The following is a 20,222-nucleotide window of genomic DNA, read 5'->3' on the forward strand; positions in this document are numbered from 1 at the left end:
TCTGCGGCTGTGGGCCTGAGCTACTGGCCGGCTGGGGACATGGGGGACAGACAGGCTTGGGGAAGTCGGTGAGGTCAGGAATTTGGGTGGAGACACCACTGGACATCCTGGTGGAAGCAGGAAGAAGACAGGTGGGAATATCAGATCTGCAGAAAGGATGGGGCCTGAGGAAAGAAAACAGCTCTGATCATCGAACAGATGCCAGTCAGGGCCTGAGGACTAAACACAGTACATGGAGGCAGAAGAGGGTGGAAAAGAGAAGCCTGAGGCCCAGCCCGGGACACCCCACACGTGGGTCAGGGAGATACTGCCACCGGGGACACGCCACACACGAGTCAGGGAGATGTTGCCACCCAGGACACCCCACATACAGGGGTGGATGTTCCCGTGGTGCCTGGCTGGCCAGTGGCTGCACAGAGCTTTGGCCTGGTCCTCTCCAAGCCCACGTTCTTACCCTCGGGCCCCACTGCTTGGTCACAGAGTGCCCCAGATGCTGTCACACCCACCTTGAAGGCTGTTTTATGTTTCATCCTCCCGCCCCCTCGGCTGTCCAAAGTGATTTCAGCACAGATCTGAGCATAAAACACTGGTTCCTGCTCCCACCATCACCAGCCACACTGTGACCCTTGTCTCCTCCCCGAGGGTTTGGGGAAGGACGAGCTTTGGGGGCCGAGGAGGTGTAGGGTCAGCCGAGGACCCTGGGCGCCGTGTGCTGTGGTGGGACTGAGATTAAACACACGTAAATGCACCCCAGCTCCCTCCCGCTCCCAAGGCATCTTGCTCACACAGGAGCAGGCCTTTGGCTGAGAACCACTTTGGGCTGCAGAAGGCCAGGGCTGTGCGCTGGATGGGACCTGCCTCCAGCAACCATCACAGCCCAACAAAAAACAGCTGTACATGGCCCGGCTACAGCGTGTCATCCAGAGGGTTCTTGCAGGTGACGGTGTTGGGACAGCACTCTGAGTGAGGCAGGGGCCTCTCCACAGAAAGGTTCTCTCACCTGTACAGGAAAACCTGCTGTGGGGGGTCCTGGGTGGCCACCATCCCTTCAGGGCCCCTCCCCGTGCACCTCCCTCCAGCTGTGGTGAGGACCCCACCCCCCAACCTGCACCTGCCTCCAGGGCCAGCCTCTCCACCCTCGGAGACGTACCACCCTTGGGGGCACACCTTCCACAGCCCAGTGTCCCATGGGGCCGAGTGACAGCTTCCACGGCGGCTTCCAGACCTTTCCAACAGGTGTCAGGGTGTCAGGATCTCGGGATCTCAGGATTTGCTGAGTGAGAGTCTTTGGTTCTGAAATGAGGACTGAGGAAGCGTCACTGCGTGTGTTTGATGTTAAGACATGTTAGAGATCCCAGAACCAAAGAAATTTAGAGCAGGGCCTTCTCCAGGAAGCTTCAGACCCTGGCGAGCCTCCAGTCTAGAGGGGCTCAGGACACGTGGGTCCTGCCTACCCCGCCCCTCTCTAAGGTCTCCCTCAGCCCCCAACCCATCCTCCATGCCACCCATGGTCCTAGGAGAGCAACATGTGCCCCCGTGCCCAGAGGGTGCATGAAAGGTTCACAGCGTACAGTAGTGAGTGAAAGGCTTTGAGAAGGTTCGCAATTTTTTAACTTTTTTTTAGGAGTTTTTAGGTTTGGCCTGAGCGACCAGCAGGCTGTTTCTCAACCTGGTATGAATAAAGACCCCATTTTTTCATAGACAACCTATTACCACTGAGAGAGCCCAGTCTGGGAGCAGCCACTCCGAGGGAAGGTGGGGACCCTCGTGGGCCTCACGTATGGCCCTGCTAGAGTTCTTTTCAGAAAACGACATGGGGAAAGAGAATGGGCTGAAATAGGAAAGCACGGACATTGCTTATTTTTAAAAGATTCCTTTACAGGAATTGTGATCAGCCCTGTGCCCAGGTGGGCCTCGTGTCAGTCTGCGACAGGGCAGCTCGCCCTGGCCCAGGAGGCCTGTGCACTCCCAGCGGCTCTGTGGCCACCTGAGATACCCAAAAAGGAAAGGAGGTGCGGGCTGGGGTCCGAGTTCCAATCACTGAATCAGCTTCATTCAAAGCTCATTCCCCTTCCTCTTCCCAGGAATGGCACCCACTTTAAGGAAAGCCCTTGGCTGGGCACCTTGCTGACCTGCACGGGGAATCCTGACCGGTGGCTTCCAGCTTCAGGAAGGCTGACCTCAGGGCAGGGGCAGAGTCCTCAGAGGTCCCCAAATTACCCGGAGATGCTGACCCCCTGCACGGGGGCCCTGGGTGGAAAGTGGCAGCGTTGAGGCAGCTTGTTTAGGGTGGCTGTGGCACAGGAGGCAGCTCTTACCCTGGGGGTGTCCTTTCAGCTCGGCCAGAAACCAGGCTCCACCCCATCAGGGGGGAGGACCCTTCCTAAGGAAGCCAGTGGTGCTGTCCAGAAAGCTGGCCAGGCTCCAGGTGACAGCTTCACCCTGGGCCTGGGGGCTCTCCCTCCCCCCAGCCTTCTAATGGAGCAAAGCCATTAAGCGATCCCCATTGTAATTAGGTTACAGAAGAGACTTCCGCACATTCTTTCAGGTTAAAATAACGAGGATAAAGAGAGTAGGCAAAATTATTCCACTGTAGCAGCGTGCTTAATTATATGGAATGCTGCATAAATTGTCAAGTGCAAAGAATTAGTCTGATAAATTAAAATACTCATTAAATAGGCTATTGCAGAATTTTGAGAACATTATAGGGTTCCGCTTCTTCAGGTAATTTGCATATCCTTCATCTAGTGAATTTAATTTTAAAGGACTTCTTTTTTGTGTTTGGAAACCCTTTTTGTCTCCCATGAAGATAAAAACGGGCTTTCTCTGTTGTTCTGTGCCTTTATTAAGGCAGCTTCTCCAACTGTCTCCACGCCCTGGCCTGACAGACTCGGGAGGCCCAGAGCTCGGCTCAAAACATAACTCAGACCTGGCATTTGATGGACATCTGGCTGAAGCAGGCTTTTTCTTTTTTTCCTCCTTCAACATGGTTAGCAGAGACTTAAAACTTGGCAGTGTTGTCATGGAGTTCATAAAAAGGAACAGAAGAACACTGAGAATCAGCAGGCATTTACTCTAGACTTAAAAGGAGTAGGTGTGAGTCCTCGGTTAGACACGTGTGGGCAGAAGTCCTGTCAGAGGACGGCGGACTCCCCAGTGCAGATGCCTCAGGATCCGAGTTCAACACGTGTCCCAGTTCCACCAACAGGGTGGAAAAGGGAATTCACGCGGCCGTTTAGGGAAATCCGGTACGGCGTCAAGGATGCAGGAATAACGTCGAGAGGTGTCCAGGGTGGCCTGAGACCCACAGGATGCTGGGGACCATGAGGCATTGTTTTTCCTTTTAGGCATATTTGAGGTTAAAAAAAAAAAATCTGAAGCGACAAACCACAGGGCTGTGCCGCAGAGGCTGCCTTGTGCAGCGTTCACGGCGCAGGAGGAGGGAACGGCAGCCTCTCTGTGTTTCCGTTCTCTCCGCCAGCGAGAAATCTCAAAGTCAGAAAGTGAACTAGTGAGGACAGGCATCGCCAAAAGGGGCCAGAACACAGGACCCCATGAAGTCAGCTGATGCCCCACAGACACTGCCTCCTTCCCCAGCGCCAAGGGAACGCACAGACACCCCCGAAAGCACTCGGCAGTCTCCAAAGAGATTTCCCTGGCAAGAAGCTGGGCTCTGGGGACTCTGGGACCCGGATTCTGTGTTTTCTGAGACTCCCCGGCACCTGCTCAGGGCACTGTCGGGCTTTCCCGAGGATGGTGGAGTTTCTTGACGTGAGCTGGCAGGTTGCATGTCAGTGCCCAGCACAGCGCCGGGTGGCATCACTCAGCAGACGGTGTGCGAGGCCTCGGGAAGGGAGCAGTGACACCGGGAGCCTATGGGTGCTGAGAAGCAGCCTGCGGAGCCCTCACTCCTCCTGTGAAGGAACCGGCCTGTGGGGAAGGAACAGACCCTCTCCTGGGAAACAGAAGAAATCAGGAGAATCCTGGTGACCTTTGTGCTGTTGCTGTGGGTGCTATTGGGGGCCACAGCGATTCCGCTGTTGGGGGAAAACCTTGATAACTGAGTCACCCGGAGCAGAGTCGTCGAGCGACTGATCGGCGAGTTAATAGCGCCAGAGACCAGAGCACACTGCAGTCTCAGACACGGAGCAGATACCTTCTCCTTAGGAATGACGGTGGCCCGGTCACAACACATGCAGCGAAACAGCTGCCACCACGAGGGCCGTGGATTCGTCGCTTGCTGGGTGCCGAGACCTGGACCACGCTGGCTCAGAGGCTCCCGCGTGGTCCTCACAGCTGCGGGGGAAGTGTGCATGGGAATCCACAGCCTGGACGGGGAGACGGATTGAAGTGTGGGAAGCGCTGGCCCCGGCACTTGGCGTGTGGCGGGAACGTAGCCACTGCCAGCTTCATTACTTTTCAATTACTTTACTCTGTGACTTCGATTTTGACTTACACTGCAGTTTCAGATTAGCTCGAGAATGAAACTGTCCCTTGTACTCTCTTAAAACCTTTCAGTACTTAAAAAAAAAAAAAAATTAATTCAGGTTGTTTGCCTCAATTGCTGATTTAAACTGACTGAACTAAAGTTTAAGAGGTCCGGGGTCAGTTTTGAGAGGCTTGCCAGGCAGCACCGGGGGCGTGCTGGGAGGGTGTTGGTGGCACATTTGTTTACTTATCCGTAAATTTAATTTTCAGCTTTTATTTTAGATTCCGGGAGTACATGTGCAGGCTTGTGATCTGGGCATACTGGTGATGCTGAGGTTTGGGGTACACTTGCTCCCGTCACACAGGTAGCGAGCACGTCCCCCAGATGGAGTTTCAGCCCTTTCCTCCCGCCTCCCTCTCGCTGCCTCTCACATTCCCTCTTACATTCCCCGGTGTCTGTTGTTCCCGTCTCTACAGCTGTGAGTGCCTGATGTCTGGTCCCCACTTCCATGTGAGAGCGTGTGGTGGCATGTGGCTCTCTGATGATGTCTGCTTCCCGCCTGCGTGACAGCGGTGGTGGCGTAGCCTTGAGTCTGGTCCCCACTTCCATGAGCTGCAGGCGTGTGGCTCTCTGATGTCTGGTTCCCACTTCCATGTGAGAGCGTGTGGTGGCATGTGGCTCTCTGATGATGCTCCCGCCTGCAGACAGCGCAGGGTGCATGCAGGCTCTAATGATGCCTGGTTCCTGGCCTCCGTGACAGCGCAGGGTAGTGTGTGGCTCTGATGCTGGGTCCCCACTTCCATGTGAGAGCGCGGTGGTGGCTGTGGCTCTCTCTGGATGTTCGGGTCAGTCCCCACTTCCATGTGAGTGCGTGTGGTGGCGTGTGGCTCTCTGATGTCTGGTCCCCACTTCCATGTGAGCCGCAAGCGGTGGCTCTCTGGATGTCTGGTCCCCACTTCCATGAGAGCGTGTGGTGGCATGTGGCTCTCTGATGATGTCTGCTTCCCGCCTCGCGGTGACAGCTGCAGGGTATGCAGGTGGCTCTGGATGATGCCCGCTTCCTGCTTCCATGAGTGTGTGTATGCAGTGTGGCTCTCTGATGTCTGGTTCCCGCTTGCATGTGAGTGCGTGTGGCAGCAGGCTCTCTGATGTCTGTCTCCGCCTCCATGTGAGGCAGCCGCGGTGGCTCTCTGATGTCTGTTCCCACTTCCATGTGTAGGGAGTGCTGCAGGTGGTGGCGCAGGGCTCTCTGGATGTCTGGGTTCCCACTTCCATGTGAGTGCGTGTATGGGCGCAGGGCTCTCTGATGATGTCTGCTTCCCGCTTCCATGTGAGTGCGTGTGGCGGCGTGTGGCTCTCTGATGTCTGGTCCCCACTTCCATGTGAGTGCGTGTGGCTCTCTGATGATGTCTGGTTCCCGCTTCCTTGAGAGACCGTGGGGCAGCGTGTGGCTTTCTGCTTCTGCATTAATTTGCTTAGGATGGTGGCCCCAAATCATGTCCTTTGCAGCAGCGTGGATGCATTTGTTGAAGAAAGAACACAGGCCCCTAAGCATCAAAGTGCAGTCACAGACCCTGAAGAACCTTGCCTGTCCTCGAGAGGCTCACGATGCCTGTTTCACTGACTTGGAAACCATTTCTCAGCTCAGGTCCAGTGAAGAGCAGACGGTGCCACTGAACCATAGCACATGCTTTGGAATCACCTCAGATGATTTTGTACTTATTGAACAATCTCTCAGACTCATTTATCAGCCTCACTCTTGCATGGGCATCTAAAAGGAGTTTTAGCGATCAACAGGTTAAAGAATCCTGACACATGTCACATTCAGAGCCCCTCCACTGAGCGTCTCCACAGCAGGATGCTGGTCCCCACGTGCTCTCCAGGCCTCCGCAGGGCTGGTCCCCACCTGCTCTCCAGGCCGCAGCAGGGTTGATTTCCACGTGCTCTCCAGGCCGCGGCTGGCTGGTCCACATGTGCTCTCCAGGCTGGCCACACAGCATTTCTCATGAGCATTCCACTGTAGCCAAGAAGATCATCCTCTGAGTTACTGTTGGCCACAGCCGACGGCCTTTCTGGAAGTTCTGCTGCCGCGCGTTCCTGGCGTCTTGGGAGGCCCCAGTAGAAAGTGCTCAGGCAGAAACAAGGACTCATTCCCTCCCCAAGGCCTCCAAGGATGCGCCTTGCTGCGCTGCCTATTCAGGGCGGCGGGAATTGCCGAGAGTCATCACTGCACTGGCCCATGCTGCGACCCCACTTCAGCTGGGGGAAATGTGCACCTTCAGAACCAAGGAAACACGGACAGGGAGGCCCACTTGGGGAATAAACAAAGCACTGTGCCAGCAGCGCGGGGGACCGTTTGCATCCACTCGGCAGAACTAGTTTTACTTTTTCAGGAATTTTGTGAGCCCGTTATTCATACAGCCATTGTGAAACACTGAATGATAAAAACACACTTAAACTGTTTTAAGAGCAGAGGCGATCAATACTCAAGCTCACCATTTTATAACTGGTTTTCTACATTTTCATGTCATCAGCGCCCTTGAGATTATTTCTGTCCTCCGTGTCTGCATGGTGGGAACTCTTTCCTGTGCACCTGCAGGTCTGCGTCTGCTTGGTTCGCCCCGCTGTGCCTCATGTTGGAATTCAGTCCCCATGTGTGACTCTGTGTCTGCTTGGTTCGGCCCCGCCATGCCTCAGTGCCTCATGTTGAAATTCACTCCCCATGTGTGATTGGGCGTCTGCTTGGTTCGGTCCTGCCCTGCCTCAGTTTGAAATTCACTCCCCATGTGCGACTCTGCGTCTGGTAGGTTCGACCCCGCCCTGCCTCATGTTGGAATTTGGTCCCCAGGTTGGAGGCACAGCCTGGTGGGAGGCCTTTGGATCATGGGGGAGGGGCGCATGGGGCTGGGCGGATCCCTCCTGAATGGATTCATGCCCTCCCGGGGTGGAGGTCAGCGACTTCTTCTCTCTTCACTCCTGTGAGACCTGACTGTTAACGAGAGCCTGGCCCTCCCTCGCCCCCTCCTGCTTCCTCTCTCCCCATGTGAGCTCCGCACACTGCACGGCTCCCTTCACCTTCCATTGCAGGTGGAAGCAGCCTGGGGCATCCTCAGATGCAGACACCTGTGCCATGCTTCTTGTGCAGCCTGCAGTCCTGTGAGCCAAAGAAACCTCTTTTGCTTGTACATTGCCCAGCCTCGGGTGTTCCTTTACAGCAACACAAACGGACTAAGACAGTGTCTCTACCCATTCTCTTTAGTAGTTTCACATGAGCGCTGAAGTCAGCCATGATGGGAGCATTTACACAGAGCAGAAATTACCCAGTGCGACAGTTCACAATTCTGTTGTGCATGGGGCAGGCAGCCTGCACACCATGAGCTGTGAGACACACAGGGCCGTGCTGAGGATGGTGAAGAAGGGGGTGTCTCTGAGCACATGTGGGGCCTGAGCTGCCTGGAAAGAGGACTGTGTTTTCGTCAGACTGAGGAGCACAGAGTATCCTGGCAGGGGACAGAGAACGCCTGAAATGTGCTGAAAAGCCCAATATCTGGACAAGGAGAGTCACCTGGACCTCAGGGCCAGCAAGGCAAGTTCTCCGTGCTTGCAGGGGACACCACTGACAGGCTTTGAAGGACCACCGAAGGGTCTGGATTTGGAACCAGAGGTCTGGATGTTGAGTCCAAGGATGGACAGACACCGTTAGACTGACTGCTCGTGACACCCTGGGCAGTGTGGAGAAGGGACTAGGGCCGGGCAACCTCTTGGCAACCACAGCCTGCAGGTCAAATCAGACCCACTGTCTGCTGTTGTAAATAAAGTTTTATTGGAACACAGCCACGACCATTCACTTAGGCGTGGCCTGCAGCTGCCTCCACACTGCAAGGCAGGGCTGAGTAGCTAAGACGGAGCCGTGGGCCTGCCGAGCCTGACCCAGTTGCTACCTGCCCTTCACAGGAAAAGGTTGCTCCCCTGTGGATTGGATTTTTCTCATTACTGTGGGCTGGGCTGCCGTTTCCATTCCTGACCCTGACATCAGTGACTGTTCTGCAGCAGTGACCGGGGTGGTTCTCAGGTTGCTTTTGTATTCACTTTCTGTTCCTCAGCCTGCTTAAAAGAGTCCGCTATTACCCACCTGAGGGAAGCGTGCCAATCAGTCAGATGTCTCCTCTGTTTGCGGGAGGACATCAGCACGGACGACCTTACAGCTCTCTTGCCACCCAAGGCTTACGTCCGTGTCCTCCCCTCCCCTCCCCTGGGGCCCCACCCCATCCTAAAGCTTTAAAGGAGCTTTGCTTTAGCACAGTTTTCTGTCTGCCTCGTTCTTTCAGCGCAGTAGGTAATTACTTACATGTAAAAATAATATGCATTTGCTCGAAGGGAAAAACTTTCCATAAGACAATGGAGAGGCCGCAAAAGTGGGAAGGGCAGGCTGTGACAGGATCTCGTTCGCGTCCCTCCGAAAGGAATAATTTCATTACCCCAGATTAACACGGGGGTGCTACAATAAGGGGTGAGAGTAATTGATATTTTCCTGCTGCCTCATCCTGTGTTAATCACAATCGCAAGCCCTCTTCGTTGGTAGGGTTTGCAGTGAAATTCCGTTTTTTTCTGGTTTTCATCTCCAAAGCGACAAGGGCTTTATGCAAACGCGTATTTCCACAGAGTCGTAAGCCAAGGTCAATTGCCTTGTGACACCCGTCCTCTCCGCGAAGTGAGGCAGGTGGGTTTGCTGTGTTGGTGCTGGGATTACTGAGGGTTCATTTCCATCTGCTAATTGTTTCCAGAGCTCATTTCCCATGGTTTGCCATCAAGTGCAATTCGTTCTCTGAATGTCTTCCTCATTCTACATCAGGAGAAAACCAGGGTGAGGCTTTTATGAGAGCTAAATTATTATAGGATGTTCCTGTCAGGGCATGAACAAGAGGCCGCAGAGTAGCTGGTGGTGCTGATGACAGAAATACACACGTTCGGCTTGGCCTTCTGGGGAGTCTTTTTATCAACACCTAATGCTGGTTAATGACACATATTTCCCAGTAATTAGACAGCTACGAACGATTATGTAATTTTAAAATAAGACGTTGCAGTTTGCAGAGTGTGTCTACATAGTTCTCATCAGTGATTCACGGTAGTCCTGGGGTCCTGGTGGGACATCCCTTTCTAGATGGAACCAAAGGCGCACAGTTGAGCTGGCCCGAGGGGGACCCAGTGGTCGGTGGGAAAATGGAGCCTCGTTCAGGTTCTAATTCTGTGCCTGTTCGTGACCCTTCCATTAAGGCAGATGGGTCAAGCAGTCGGTAATTGAATTTTTCAATGGAGAAAAATGCTCAGAGGTGCCCGGAGACTGAGGACCTTTCCAACCTGACCCCTGTGCTTTCTGATTTTTCCTAACAGTTGACAACAAAGACAAACTGGAGGAAACCTCTGGACTGAAAATTCTTCAAACCGGAGTCGGGTCGGTGAGTAACGGGAGGGGTGCCGTCTGCTCTGAGATCGGCGATGCTGTCTGGGTGCTGGTGAGCACCGTGAGAACAGAGGCTGGACCTGCAGGTTGATTCAGCCGAGGTCCTGTTTTCCGGGGAGGACCAGTGGGCTGCGGCAGGAGCATCCTCTGTGGGTGGGAAACGGGGACAAAATGTGCCTGGAGAGTTCAATGATGTCTTAGGGCCTTTGAAGTCGTAATTTAGTATCCCCACAAGAAAAAGCATGAATGGCTAAGAAGAACAGAGAAGCCTTCAGAAAACGTGCACTTCCTCCCCTCTTCAGCTGTTTTGTAGTTGCTAAGTGTGTGAAAATGAATATGGGCTAGAGGGATTCCTCTTTCCTCCTGGGATGCAGTGGGACATGCTTGTATCTTCAATATCGAACGACGTGTATTTGGGAGAGGTGATATAAAACGGGACATGCTTCCATAATATCATTGAAAATCTATCAAGCCCCCGTGTGTCCAAACCCCACCATGCCGGTGTCAGAGAGGCGTCGGCCAGGCTCCGCCAGCAGCCAGAGCCGCGGGCACTGTCCCCTCACATGACAACTTAATGAAATGCACACAGAGCGCGGACGCGCCTCCTCTCAGGAATGGCGTGTGGCCACTCGTAAGTCAGTGCGGACCAAAACCAATCTGCGCTCTCGCATTTGAGATTTCGGGTTTCACAGCACTCGCCATTAGAGATAATTAACTGTGAAGGAGCGCTTATTTATGAGTGTGCTTGCTACACAGCAGAACCGCCCTCTGCGGAGCCACTTAAAGACAGGCCGCTTCTGCGGGGAAATCTCGTCCTCACCAGGCCCGAGACTCGGGCTCTTGAACTAAGAATCTGCTTAATTGGCCGTTCTTCCCAAACAGAGGTTCTTGCGCTTCCCATGCAGTGCCTGCTTAAGGATAGCCTGAAGGGCTTGGAAAATGTCTGCCTCTCGGTTAAATGACGGGCAGGGTGTGGGAGAGGAGAGCAGCCAGTGACCGATGGAAACCGGCCTCACGGCCCCACAGGTGCTCCTGTTCTCGGTGTTTCTTGATGCCTTCCTGGCTCGTGCTGGATGAACGAGGTGTTGGGCAGCCGGTGATGCCCTGGTCTTTCCCAGAAGCTTACTGTGTCTTTAGCACCCAGCAAAGGGTGAGAAAGAAGCCAAGAGTCTGGGGGGCTGCCGAGAGCCACCTGCATCCCACAGAAGGTGCAGTGACTGATGCGGAGGGGCCAAGTGGCCTCGAGGTGGAGTCAGTGGGGGGCGGCTGTGACCCCGTGTCACACCGGCGGCTGTGTGTCTCCTACATGTGGAAGGAGCTGTGGTGTCCTCCTGCCTTTCCTCTCCCTCTGAGCTCATCACGTGGGGTGGTGTTTGGTGCTAAGTCATTCCTACAGGGATAATGGTGTCCAGGAGTTAGGGACAAATCTAGATGGACTCAGGTTAGAGCTGTCTCTGTAATCTGGTCAGAGAACGCGTCGAGGCTGGGACCATCTGCTGAACTGTGGAATATTTAGGCCCCGTGAGAAGCGGCTGTGGTGGGCAGGGAGGTGGGTCCTGTGAACATGAAGGAGGCTCTGCCCTGAGAGGGCTGGAGGGGCAGGGGTGGGGGACGGGGAATGGGAGACTCTGGGGTTCATCTGGGAGGTGACCAGTGTGGTGCCTGGTGTCCAGACACACCTTCCTCATTGAAACCTGGACTCTGGCCACTCCAGGAAAGCGGCAGGACGTGGTGACAGGCAGAGCCACTGACTGGGCAGCTCCAGCCCAAGTGGCTTCTGCCGTGTGCCTCGCTGCACTTTGCCTCTTAAGCATGGAAGGTCAGATATTATTGTCCACGCACACATGAGCCGGGGGGATAGCGCCTCCCTGGCCGCCCACTCAGGACGGAGCTCCTTCCCACACACACTTGGGCCTGGAGGACAGCACCTCCACGGCCACCCTTTCAGGACAGAGCTGCCCTTCCCATACTGGAGGAGCCACGGGGCCTGGACCTGTGGCTGCAGCCTCCCAGCTCCTCCCGTCCTCCACTGGGCACCTGTGATGTCCGGGCACTCCCCGCTTGGATTGGGGAAGTTTAGTCCTCCCAGCTCCTCCCGTCCTCCGCTGAGCACCTGTGATGTCCGGGCACTCCCCGCTTGGATCGGGGCATCTGGGTTTCGTCCTCCCAGCTCTTCCCGTCCTCCGCTGGGTACCTGTGATGTCCAGGCACTCCCCGCTTGGATCGGGGAATCTGGGTTTTGTGCTGTACTTGGTGCTTCCTTTCACTCAGGCCCTTTCTTGACTCTGCAGAGCCGCCCCTCGCCATCTGTTTCACGGTGGCCTCCCGTGGTCTCTGTGCTCACCCCGTGACTCTCCTTCCTCTGTTGTCAAACGGGGGTCATCACAGAACCCACACCACCGGGTTGTGTGCAGGTTTCTGGGTGGCGGAGTGCGGACGAGTGAGCACTCGTAAACATTCACTGTCATTCTCACCGTGGTCCTGACATCTGGGGCGGCGGAGTGCAGACGAGTGAGCACTCATAAACATTCACTGTCATTCTCACCGTGGTCCTGACGCCCCCACAGCATTTGGATTAGGCAGGGGTTGGACCTTCTGGCTCCGTCCACCGTGTCTCAGCACCCTCTGTCACGCCTTCGCCTCTCCCTCCCTCGATGCTACATGACGGATTATTTCCTGAAATTGTCTCCCACGTTCCCTCCTCCTCTGTGTCTAATCTGTTGTAAAACTCAAATGTTGGGTACTTTTCTCTTGGTTACTGTATTTTTCACTTAGAAAAACTTTTTATTTAGTAATTTATCAAATCTGTTCTTTTGCCTTCTACTTTGATTATGCGTTCGATACCATCTTCTATCTTTTCAGTCATTTTAAACCTACTTATTTTACGGTCTCGTCCACACCCTCCGGCTGTTTCCTAGTCTTAGGTTTCTACAACTCCTGCTCATCACGTCTGCTGAACGCCTCCTGCGGGTCTGTCCGCGTTCGTGGTTGATGAAGTCTTTCTTTAGAATTGTGAGCTTACCTTCAGCAGGGATTGATGACACTGAGGTGTGAATTTCTGTGTGAGAGTTTCTGGATAAGAAGTTTTGCCCTCAGTGTCCCAGCGGATCCACTGTCGTGTCAATTGTCCCCCTGGGAGTTTCTGCGCCATTCAGTGACGTGTGGACCTTGCTCTGGCATGTGCACAGGCCTGGGGTTCCGCCCCCTCCCCACTTCCCCAGCTGGTGGGTGGTCTGTTCCTGGGCTTCAGTCTTGAGGGAGGCAGGTCCTCAAGGTCCTGGGCCTCATGTGGAATCCCCATCTCCATCCACCCCAAGGCCGCACGGGGTGTCCTCGTGTGGCTGTCGGAACTCACCCCCCAGCTCTCGGCTTCCACACACTGGGATCCAAGGAAAGGTTCCAGATGTCCAAGAGCCACTTGAGCAGCAGCTCCCGGTCACGCCTGGTTTCGATGGCTCTGCTCCGTGTTGGAATCTGGAGATCCCCTTTCTTCCTGTGCTCGTGGCTTCGTGCTCCTCAGAGCCGATACCGTGTGTCATGTGGGATTTCGATGTGCGTGTCTGAGGGTCCCTGCTCAGCCTCCGTTTAGTGGGCTGTTCGTTCGCTCATTCCTGAATATTTATACGTGTCAGGCAGGTTTTAAGAACTGAAACTACAGCAGTGAACAAAACAGACAAACCTTCCATCGTGGAGCTCCCATCCCAGGTGGAGCTGGAGGTGCATCGAGGAATAAGGCCCGTCGTTTCCTGAAGGCAGAACCCGGCCGTCACCTGCATTGCTTTCTGCACTCACTCGGGCGACCGCCATCTCTTCCCTTCACGTCGACCAGCTCCTCCTCTGTCAGTTCTACAGCTCGGACTCTCCAGGGCCTGGGTCCCTCCTCCTTTCTGCCCGTGCTCTCTCCTGCGGGGAACTCACCTGGGCCGTGGCTTTTTATATCATGTGTTTGGTGATGATCCCCAGCTTCCCTGTGTCTCTAGCCCTGACCCGTTCACCGAGCAACAGACGTGTGTGGCCACAGGCCGCCTCCATTTCTCTCCTGGGATATCCACAGGGGAGACTCACACTTAATGTGGACCACGCAGGGCTCTTGAGCTTCCTGCCAGAGCCTGTTTCTCCCCCTAGGTTTTCTCATCTCTTATTGGAAATGGCATCAGTTTTCCTCGTGGAGCTCTGTCGAGGAAGTAGATTGATTCAGTGCATGGAAATCTGAATTGCTGCTCAGATTATCTGTGAAGTGGACTATTTAACTCTAGAAAGAATTGGCCTCTGCCCACCCCCGATGCCCACCCATCTCATGTGTGGGCAGGAAGGTTCTGCCTAGACTTGGGCTGATGGGCTTCCTGCGGGGGACCGTGGGGGCCGAGGGCAGGAGCAGGAGCTCACCTGCACGGCACCACGCCTCTGCTTCCATCCACGTCCGACCTGTGTCCTCTGTGGCCCCTGAGCGAGCAGAGGATGGACCTTGCCATTCCCAGGGGCAGAGGCTCCATCATCCCTGGGACAGAAAATGACAAAACCCTAGAGTACTCTTTATTTTACCCACTGGTTACGATCTGGCCACAAGGAGCTCATCCACCCTGACCTGCCTGTCTTCCTGGCCATCTCCAGATATTCCCTCGTTCCACTAAATGTTGGAGACCAGCTCCTGGAGCGCCATCCTTCTCCACGTGGCCATTTTACATTTCAAAAGAGAGTTCTTCTCGAGCTCTTGACTCCATGGACATCGTGCCCAGCAGGCCCTCAAGACCACCGTCTGTGCCTCCCGCTTCATCCCTGCCCATCTCCGTCAGGAGGCTGCCCCCAGGAGAGGGAAGGAGGTTTGTATATTTGGAGTAGATTTGCGGTGGTGAAAATGGGAGAAAGGGGTACAAGTTGAGAAATTATTTTTTCTAATTTGAGTTGCCTTATTCAGTGTTAAGCCTGAATTTGACGGTTCCGATTTTTAAAATGTATTTAAAATTCTTCTAATCCCTGACTCTGGAATATAAAGCAGAGTTTGATTACAGAAATCTAATAGCATTTACAAAATCTCTCCCCTGCACTTGCGTTTAACGCACGTGATGACAGATAGTGGAATTAAAACCTTTTAAGCCAAATGGAAATATCTCAAAACAAAATTTAAAGGAAATGAACAGATTACAGTGCAGATACACACCCCTCATAGATGGGTGGCATTTTGATGTACTTCAAAATCTAATTTCTGATATCTTGAAAAGTGTTTGCATTTTATTCAAATTAATAAAGCCATGTTTTTTTCCAAAGGAGAGTGATAATCACCAAAAAGCAAAACTCAAAAGTTTGGAAGAAAAATAATCTGGATAAAGGCAGATCTGTGGCTACAGTCTTCTCAGTTGTATCCAGAGTTAGGGGTGTGTTCTGGTTTCTTAGCATCGTGATAGACAGAGCAGAGAAGTGCCCTGCCTAGCGTTCTGGCTTCTAAGCGTCGTGATAGAGCAGAGAAGTGCCCTGCCCAGCATGTCAGTGACAAGTGGCCAACCCCGAGTCTCAGCAGGGCCCATGCAGGCTCAGAGCATGAACAGGAGGGATCTGAGCAGCAGCTGAGGGGAGGAGCTGCTCAGACTGGGGGCTGCCGGGGTGGCAAAGAGCCCCCCATCTCTGCCGAGGGAGCCTTCTCTCTGTTCAGTGTGGGCTGAGGTCAGAGGTCGTAAGATGGTTCTTCAGGGAGCCCCGGGGGCTCTGAGGCAGTTGGGTGTGAATCCCTGCTCAGCTCACGCCACCCTCACACTCCGGTTCAGCAAGCGCCAAGCTTCTGCTGCTGCTCATTTTCTTTACATGAGAAGTTCTGTAGCTAAGAATATGTGGATCCCCAAAGTCCCTTAAAAGTCTATGAACCTATATAGTCGCCATCTACCCATGAATAACGTGAATTTTTCCGTGTGATGTGTGTTACCTGGGGTGGGGGCGGGGGTGGTAAAATCCCACCCCCGTGAATAATAATAATTCCTGTGTGATGTGTGTTGCCACCAAGGGTGGGGGCAGGGGATAGGAATCCACCGTGAATAATGTGAGTGCCGTGTGATGTGTGTTGTTACCTGGGGTGGGGGGTGAAGGTGAGAATCCACCATGTAGAATAATGTGAATTTCTGTGTGATGTGTGTGTTGCTTGGGGTGGGAAGGATGAGAATCCACCCGTGAATAATGTAGATTTCCGTGTGATGTGTGTTGTTACCTGGGGGTGGGGGTGAGGGGCGTGCAAATCCACCCCATGAATATGTGAATTTGCCATGATGTGCACTGGGAGGTGGGGAGCCGGGGGTGAGAATACACCCTGTGAATAATGTGAATTTCCTGTGTGATGTGTGTTACCTGGGGTAGGGGCAGGGGGTAAGAATCCACCCCGTGAATAATGTGAATTTCCCGTGTGATGTGTGTTACCTGGGGTGGGGGCTGGGGGGTGGGGAGTGCGGATGCTCAGCACTTACCACAGGGAGCAAGCAGTGGGGCAGAACTGAGATGCATGATGAATGTGTTCGAAACCAGCTTCGTTTCCTGCCCCCGCTTCCACCCTGTCATTTCCTGTCTGTGGAAAGAGGTTTGCTACTGTACACAGCTCCTACCCAGTTCCTTGGGGATTACCAAGAGGAACTTGGACATTGAATGCACACTTTGGCCAAGTCAATAGCAGGAACATATCAGCCATGGTGGCCCAACATGGCCATGCACCTTCTCCCTGGGCTCTTGTGAAGATGCAGATTTCCTGCCCACCTCACCAGATGCCTGGTTCTACACACCCAAGCGTGACCCAGGAGAGGACAGGACAGAGGGGGGCCTTTGCCCACAGGTAAAGAGAGCTGGAGTGAGGAGGTGGGGAGGTGGGGAGGAGCTGCCCCTGCTTGTCGGGGTAACAGCTCTTGCTCTGCAGTGCCCAGCAGCACGACTGCCTTTTCAGGCACATTAGATGTTTCAGGTGGGTCCAGGTGGGTGGATAAGGCTCTTGGCTGGAAGAAATGCTATTTGGGAGATGCCAACAGGTGAGGAAGAGAGTTGCAAGCAGACCACTCGCAAAGGGCTCTCCAGCCAAAATGATTTGTGTGAGACCAGAAGCCCTGTAGTGCTGGGGGCAGGTGAAATGTCACAGCTACAATGGGGTGAGAAATCTGTAGATGTTTCAATCACCTCCTAAGTCTAAAGTCCTATTTTTTTTTTTCTTGAGATGGAGTCTTGCTCTGTTGCCCAGGCTGGAGTGTAGTGACATGATCTCGGCTCACTGCAAACTCCTCTTCCCGGGTTCACTACCAGGCACCTGCCACCACGCCTGGCTAATTTTTTGTATTTTTTAGTAGAGACGGGGTTTCACCGTGTTAGCCAGGATGGCCTCGATCTCCTGACCTCGTGATCCACCCGCCTCGGCCTCCCAAAGTACTGGGATTACAGGCATGAGCCACTGCACCCGGCCTAAAGTCCTATTTTTAAGATTAGTACTGAAGGTTGCTTATGAACAACAGTTTTGGTTTTATAAATAAAAACCATATGTGATGAAACTCATATACATACACTCTGTGGGAGGCAGGATGAATGAGTCTGACTCTTCAGAAGGCAGGACAGCAGGGGTCACGTGCGAACCAACAAACAAAAACTCTTCCCCTTTGGCTCGGTAATCAAACTCCCAGAAATTTATCCTAAGAAGACACTCCACCCAGCAAGGAAGTCAGAAAAACAAAACCTTCACCAAAAAAACAAAACAAAACAAAACAAAACAAAAACTGACTTAAAATATAAAACGATAGCAAGGCAACTCTTCATAACAGTCAAATAAATCAAGTTCTGTGATTTCATTAAAAATTTTGAAAACTCTAAACTTAAAGGCAGCTGTGTAAACACATGTGTGCACAGAGATGTTAGAAGCCCATGTACGTAATGGGCAAATAAGAGAGCAGCTCTTATGGGGCTGATGGTGGCAGCAGAAGAATGATGAGGCTCGTAATTGGGAAAGGAGAGCTTCATTCCTCATAAAGAACTGCATCCTGCAGGGCGGCCATCCTGACCGGCTGGGAAGCGTAGCCTCCGGCCAGAAGCCAGAAACAGGAACTTCCAGTGAGAGGCAAAGGGAACGGGAATTTTTGCTGAGCGGGTGGCTAAGTATACATATTCCGCAGGTTATGGGAGGAACTGTGAATATTCATGAAGAGGAGACACGGGCATGCATGGTCAGCTAACGTGTGCAAAATGCATCCCATGTTCACTGGGGGATGGAGGCTTAACATGTAAACAGATTACAGTTAGGCATTCTGCATCAAAAGGTGAAGTGGGGGACATGAAGGCCCTCCCTATGCAGCCTCCACAGACCAGCCAGAGGCACTCTGTGAATGGGGTTTCTTATGAGGAAGGAATGCTGATTGGTTGTTGGGTGGAAACTGTGAAAGGAAGAGCAGCTTCAGGCACTTGGTGGATATCAGAGATGGAGTCTTTGGAAAGGGCTGGTTTCTGTTCAGCCCTCAGAGAAGGAAGCTTGGTGGTGATTAGTTGAGAGGGGGGTGGTGACCAGGCGGGTCTGAACCCAGGGAAGGAAGCCTGGTGGTCATTAGCAATGGGGGCAGGTAACAAGGTGGGTCTGACTTTCATCCTGTCATGGTCCCAACTCAGTTTTAAGGTTTCTCTGGGGTCCTCTTGGTCAAGAGTGGGTCATTCCATCAGTTGGGGGCTTTGGATTTTATTTTTCTCAGTGGAATTGGAAGTGAGTTTTTTCCTTTGTCCAAAAGTTTTTATATCATTTCTGACTTCTTATTTTGAAACCATTATAGATTCACAGGGAATTGCAAAGTTATAACGGAGAAGTCTCATGTATCCCTTACCCAGTGAGGTTTCCCCTGGTGGTTATGTCTGGGTAATTATAAAAACCAATTATGGCAAAACAAGGATATGAGATTGGAACAATGTGTGTGTCTAGTTCTATCCCATTTTACCTTTAGTACCACTTTTTACAATCTAAAGAGAAAGTATGTAACCAAAGCAAAGGTGCTTACACACACATTAGCAAATGTGGGGACCTGAGGGGAGCAGCCACTGTTGGGGACATGGGCGGCCTCTGTGACCTATTGACTGTGGTCGCCATGCGGAACGCTCACAGTAACCAAAGTCGTCAGACATCCGTGAAGATTCTGCGTGGCACAGTGCTGCACATAGGCCAGGACATGGTAAAGGTTTAAAATCACTGCTGGACTTTAGATGAGGGCCTGTGTTTGGGGATTCAAGAGAAGGGGCAGTGGATGTGGGTGGGGGGTGCAGGATGGGCTGGTGGGGCAGACAGCCTGGCCACACGTTCCTGACGGGGCCCCTGGAGCCGGAGCAGCTCCCACGAGGAAGAGAAGCTCACGTGGTCAGAGGTAGGTTTGTCAGAATGCAGCGAGAGCAGTGGGTTCAGGAGTATCTGAAGAGCACAGCTCCTGAGGCTCCAGGCAGTGAACCTAAAAAGCCTGAGGTGTCAGAGTTCACAGGCTTTCTTGGGTAAGGTGACTGATCTGAGCTTGCAAAGGTAACAGTGTGTTTGATGGCAATGCTGGGTCACATCATGGATAGAAGCCTAGGGGGACCACTGGACCCTACATCTCACTCTGAAGCTCGTCCCTAGTGCCAGCTCAGCCTAAAGAACCCAGCTGCAGTGACTGGGGCGTAACACTCCAGTACCCTCAGACCCTCTCTGAGCCCAAGAAAAACTGGGACTCTTGCTCCAGAAACACTCACTTCCACCGCACAAGACAGTGAGAGTCTCAGGGAACCTGTGAAATCCCAGCCCAGAAGCCCAAGAGCAAGCGGGTACTAGGGGAAGCGAGTGCTGGGGGAGCAGGTACTGGGGGGAGCAAGTGCTGGGGGAGCGGGTACTGGGGGAGTGGGTACTGGGGGAAGCAGGTTCTAGGGGGAGCGGGTACTGGGGGGAGTGGGTACTGGGGGAAGTAGGTACTGGGGGGAGTGGGCATCTTTGTCATTTCCTGCACCATCACTTTATTTTATTCTAATATGCATTACTTGACAGACGGTTTTCTCCTAAATGCAAAAGTGCCTCAGTCCTAAGAAAAGGCTGTTTACTGGTAAATATTCCTAATTTGCATCTGAAAAGGGAAATCTGCACAAAATTGCATTAAAATATTTGCATCAGCCCAGCCCAAGCAGCTCTACATTCAGCCCATCTGAGGACCCCAGATGAGCTGGTTGGTGGGAGGTCGAAGGTCAGGAGCAGCCTCTTATCTGGTTTGGCTCTGTGACGAGGACCTCGAAGGCCCCAGGACAGGCCTGCTGTGGGCCTGGCTCCGTGACGAGGACCTCGAAGGCCCCAGGACAGGCCCGCTGTGGGCCTGGCTCTGTGACGAGGAC

The 20,222-nt window shown here is 53.2% G+C and overlaps 1 protein-coding gene across 3 annotated transcripts in view; it reads left to right on the forward strand.

Moving 5' to 3' along the window:
- LOC101026166 (protein tyrosine phosphatase receptor type N2) overlaps positions 1-20,222 on the forward strand; it is a 973,501-nt gene that overhangs the window by 629,554 nt on the left and 323,725 nt on the right. For all 3 annotated transcript variants that reach the window (XM_021935384.2, XM_021935383.2, XM_021935385.2), the window contains one exon: positions 9,821-9,885. In XM_021935384.2, the coding sequence (XP_021791076.2) occupies positions 9,821-9,885 (65 nt within the window). The remainder of the gene's footprint in view (positions 1-9,820; positions 9,886-20,222) is intronic.

The sequence above is a fragment of the Papio anubis genome, chromosome 4 (assembly GCF_008728515.1).
Source record: "Papio anubis isolate 15944 chromosome 4, Panubis1.0, whole genome shotgun sequence".
Classification (NCBI taxonomy): Eukaryota; Metazoa; Chordata; class Mammalia; order Primates; family Cercopithecidae; genus Papio; species Papio anubis.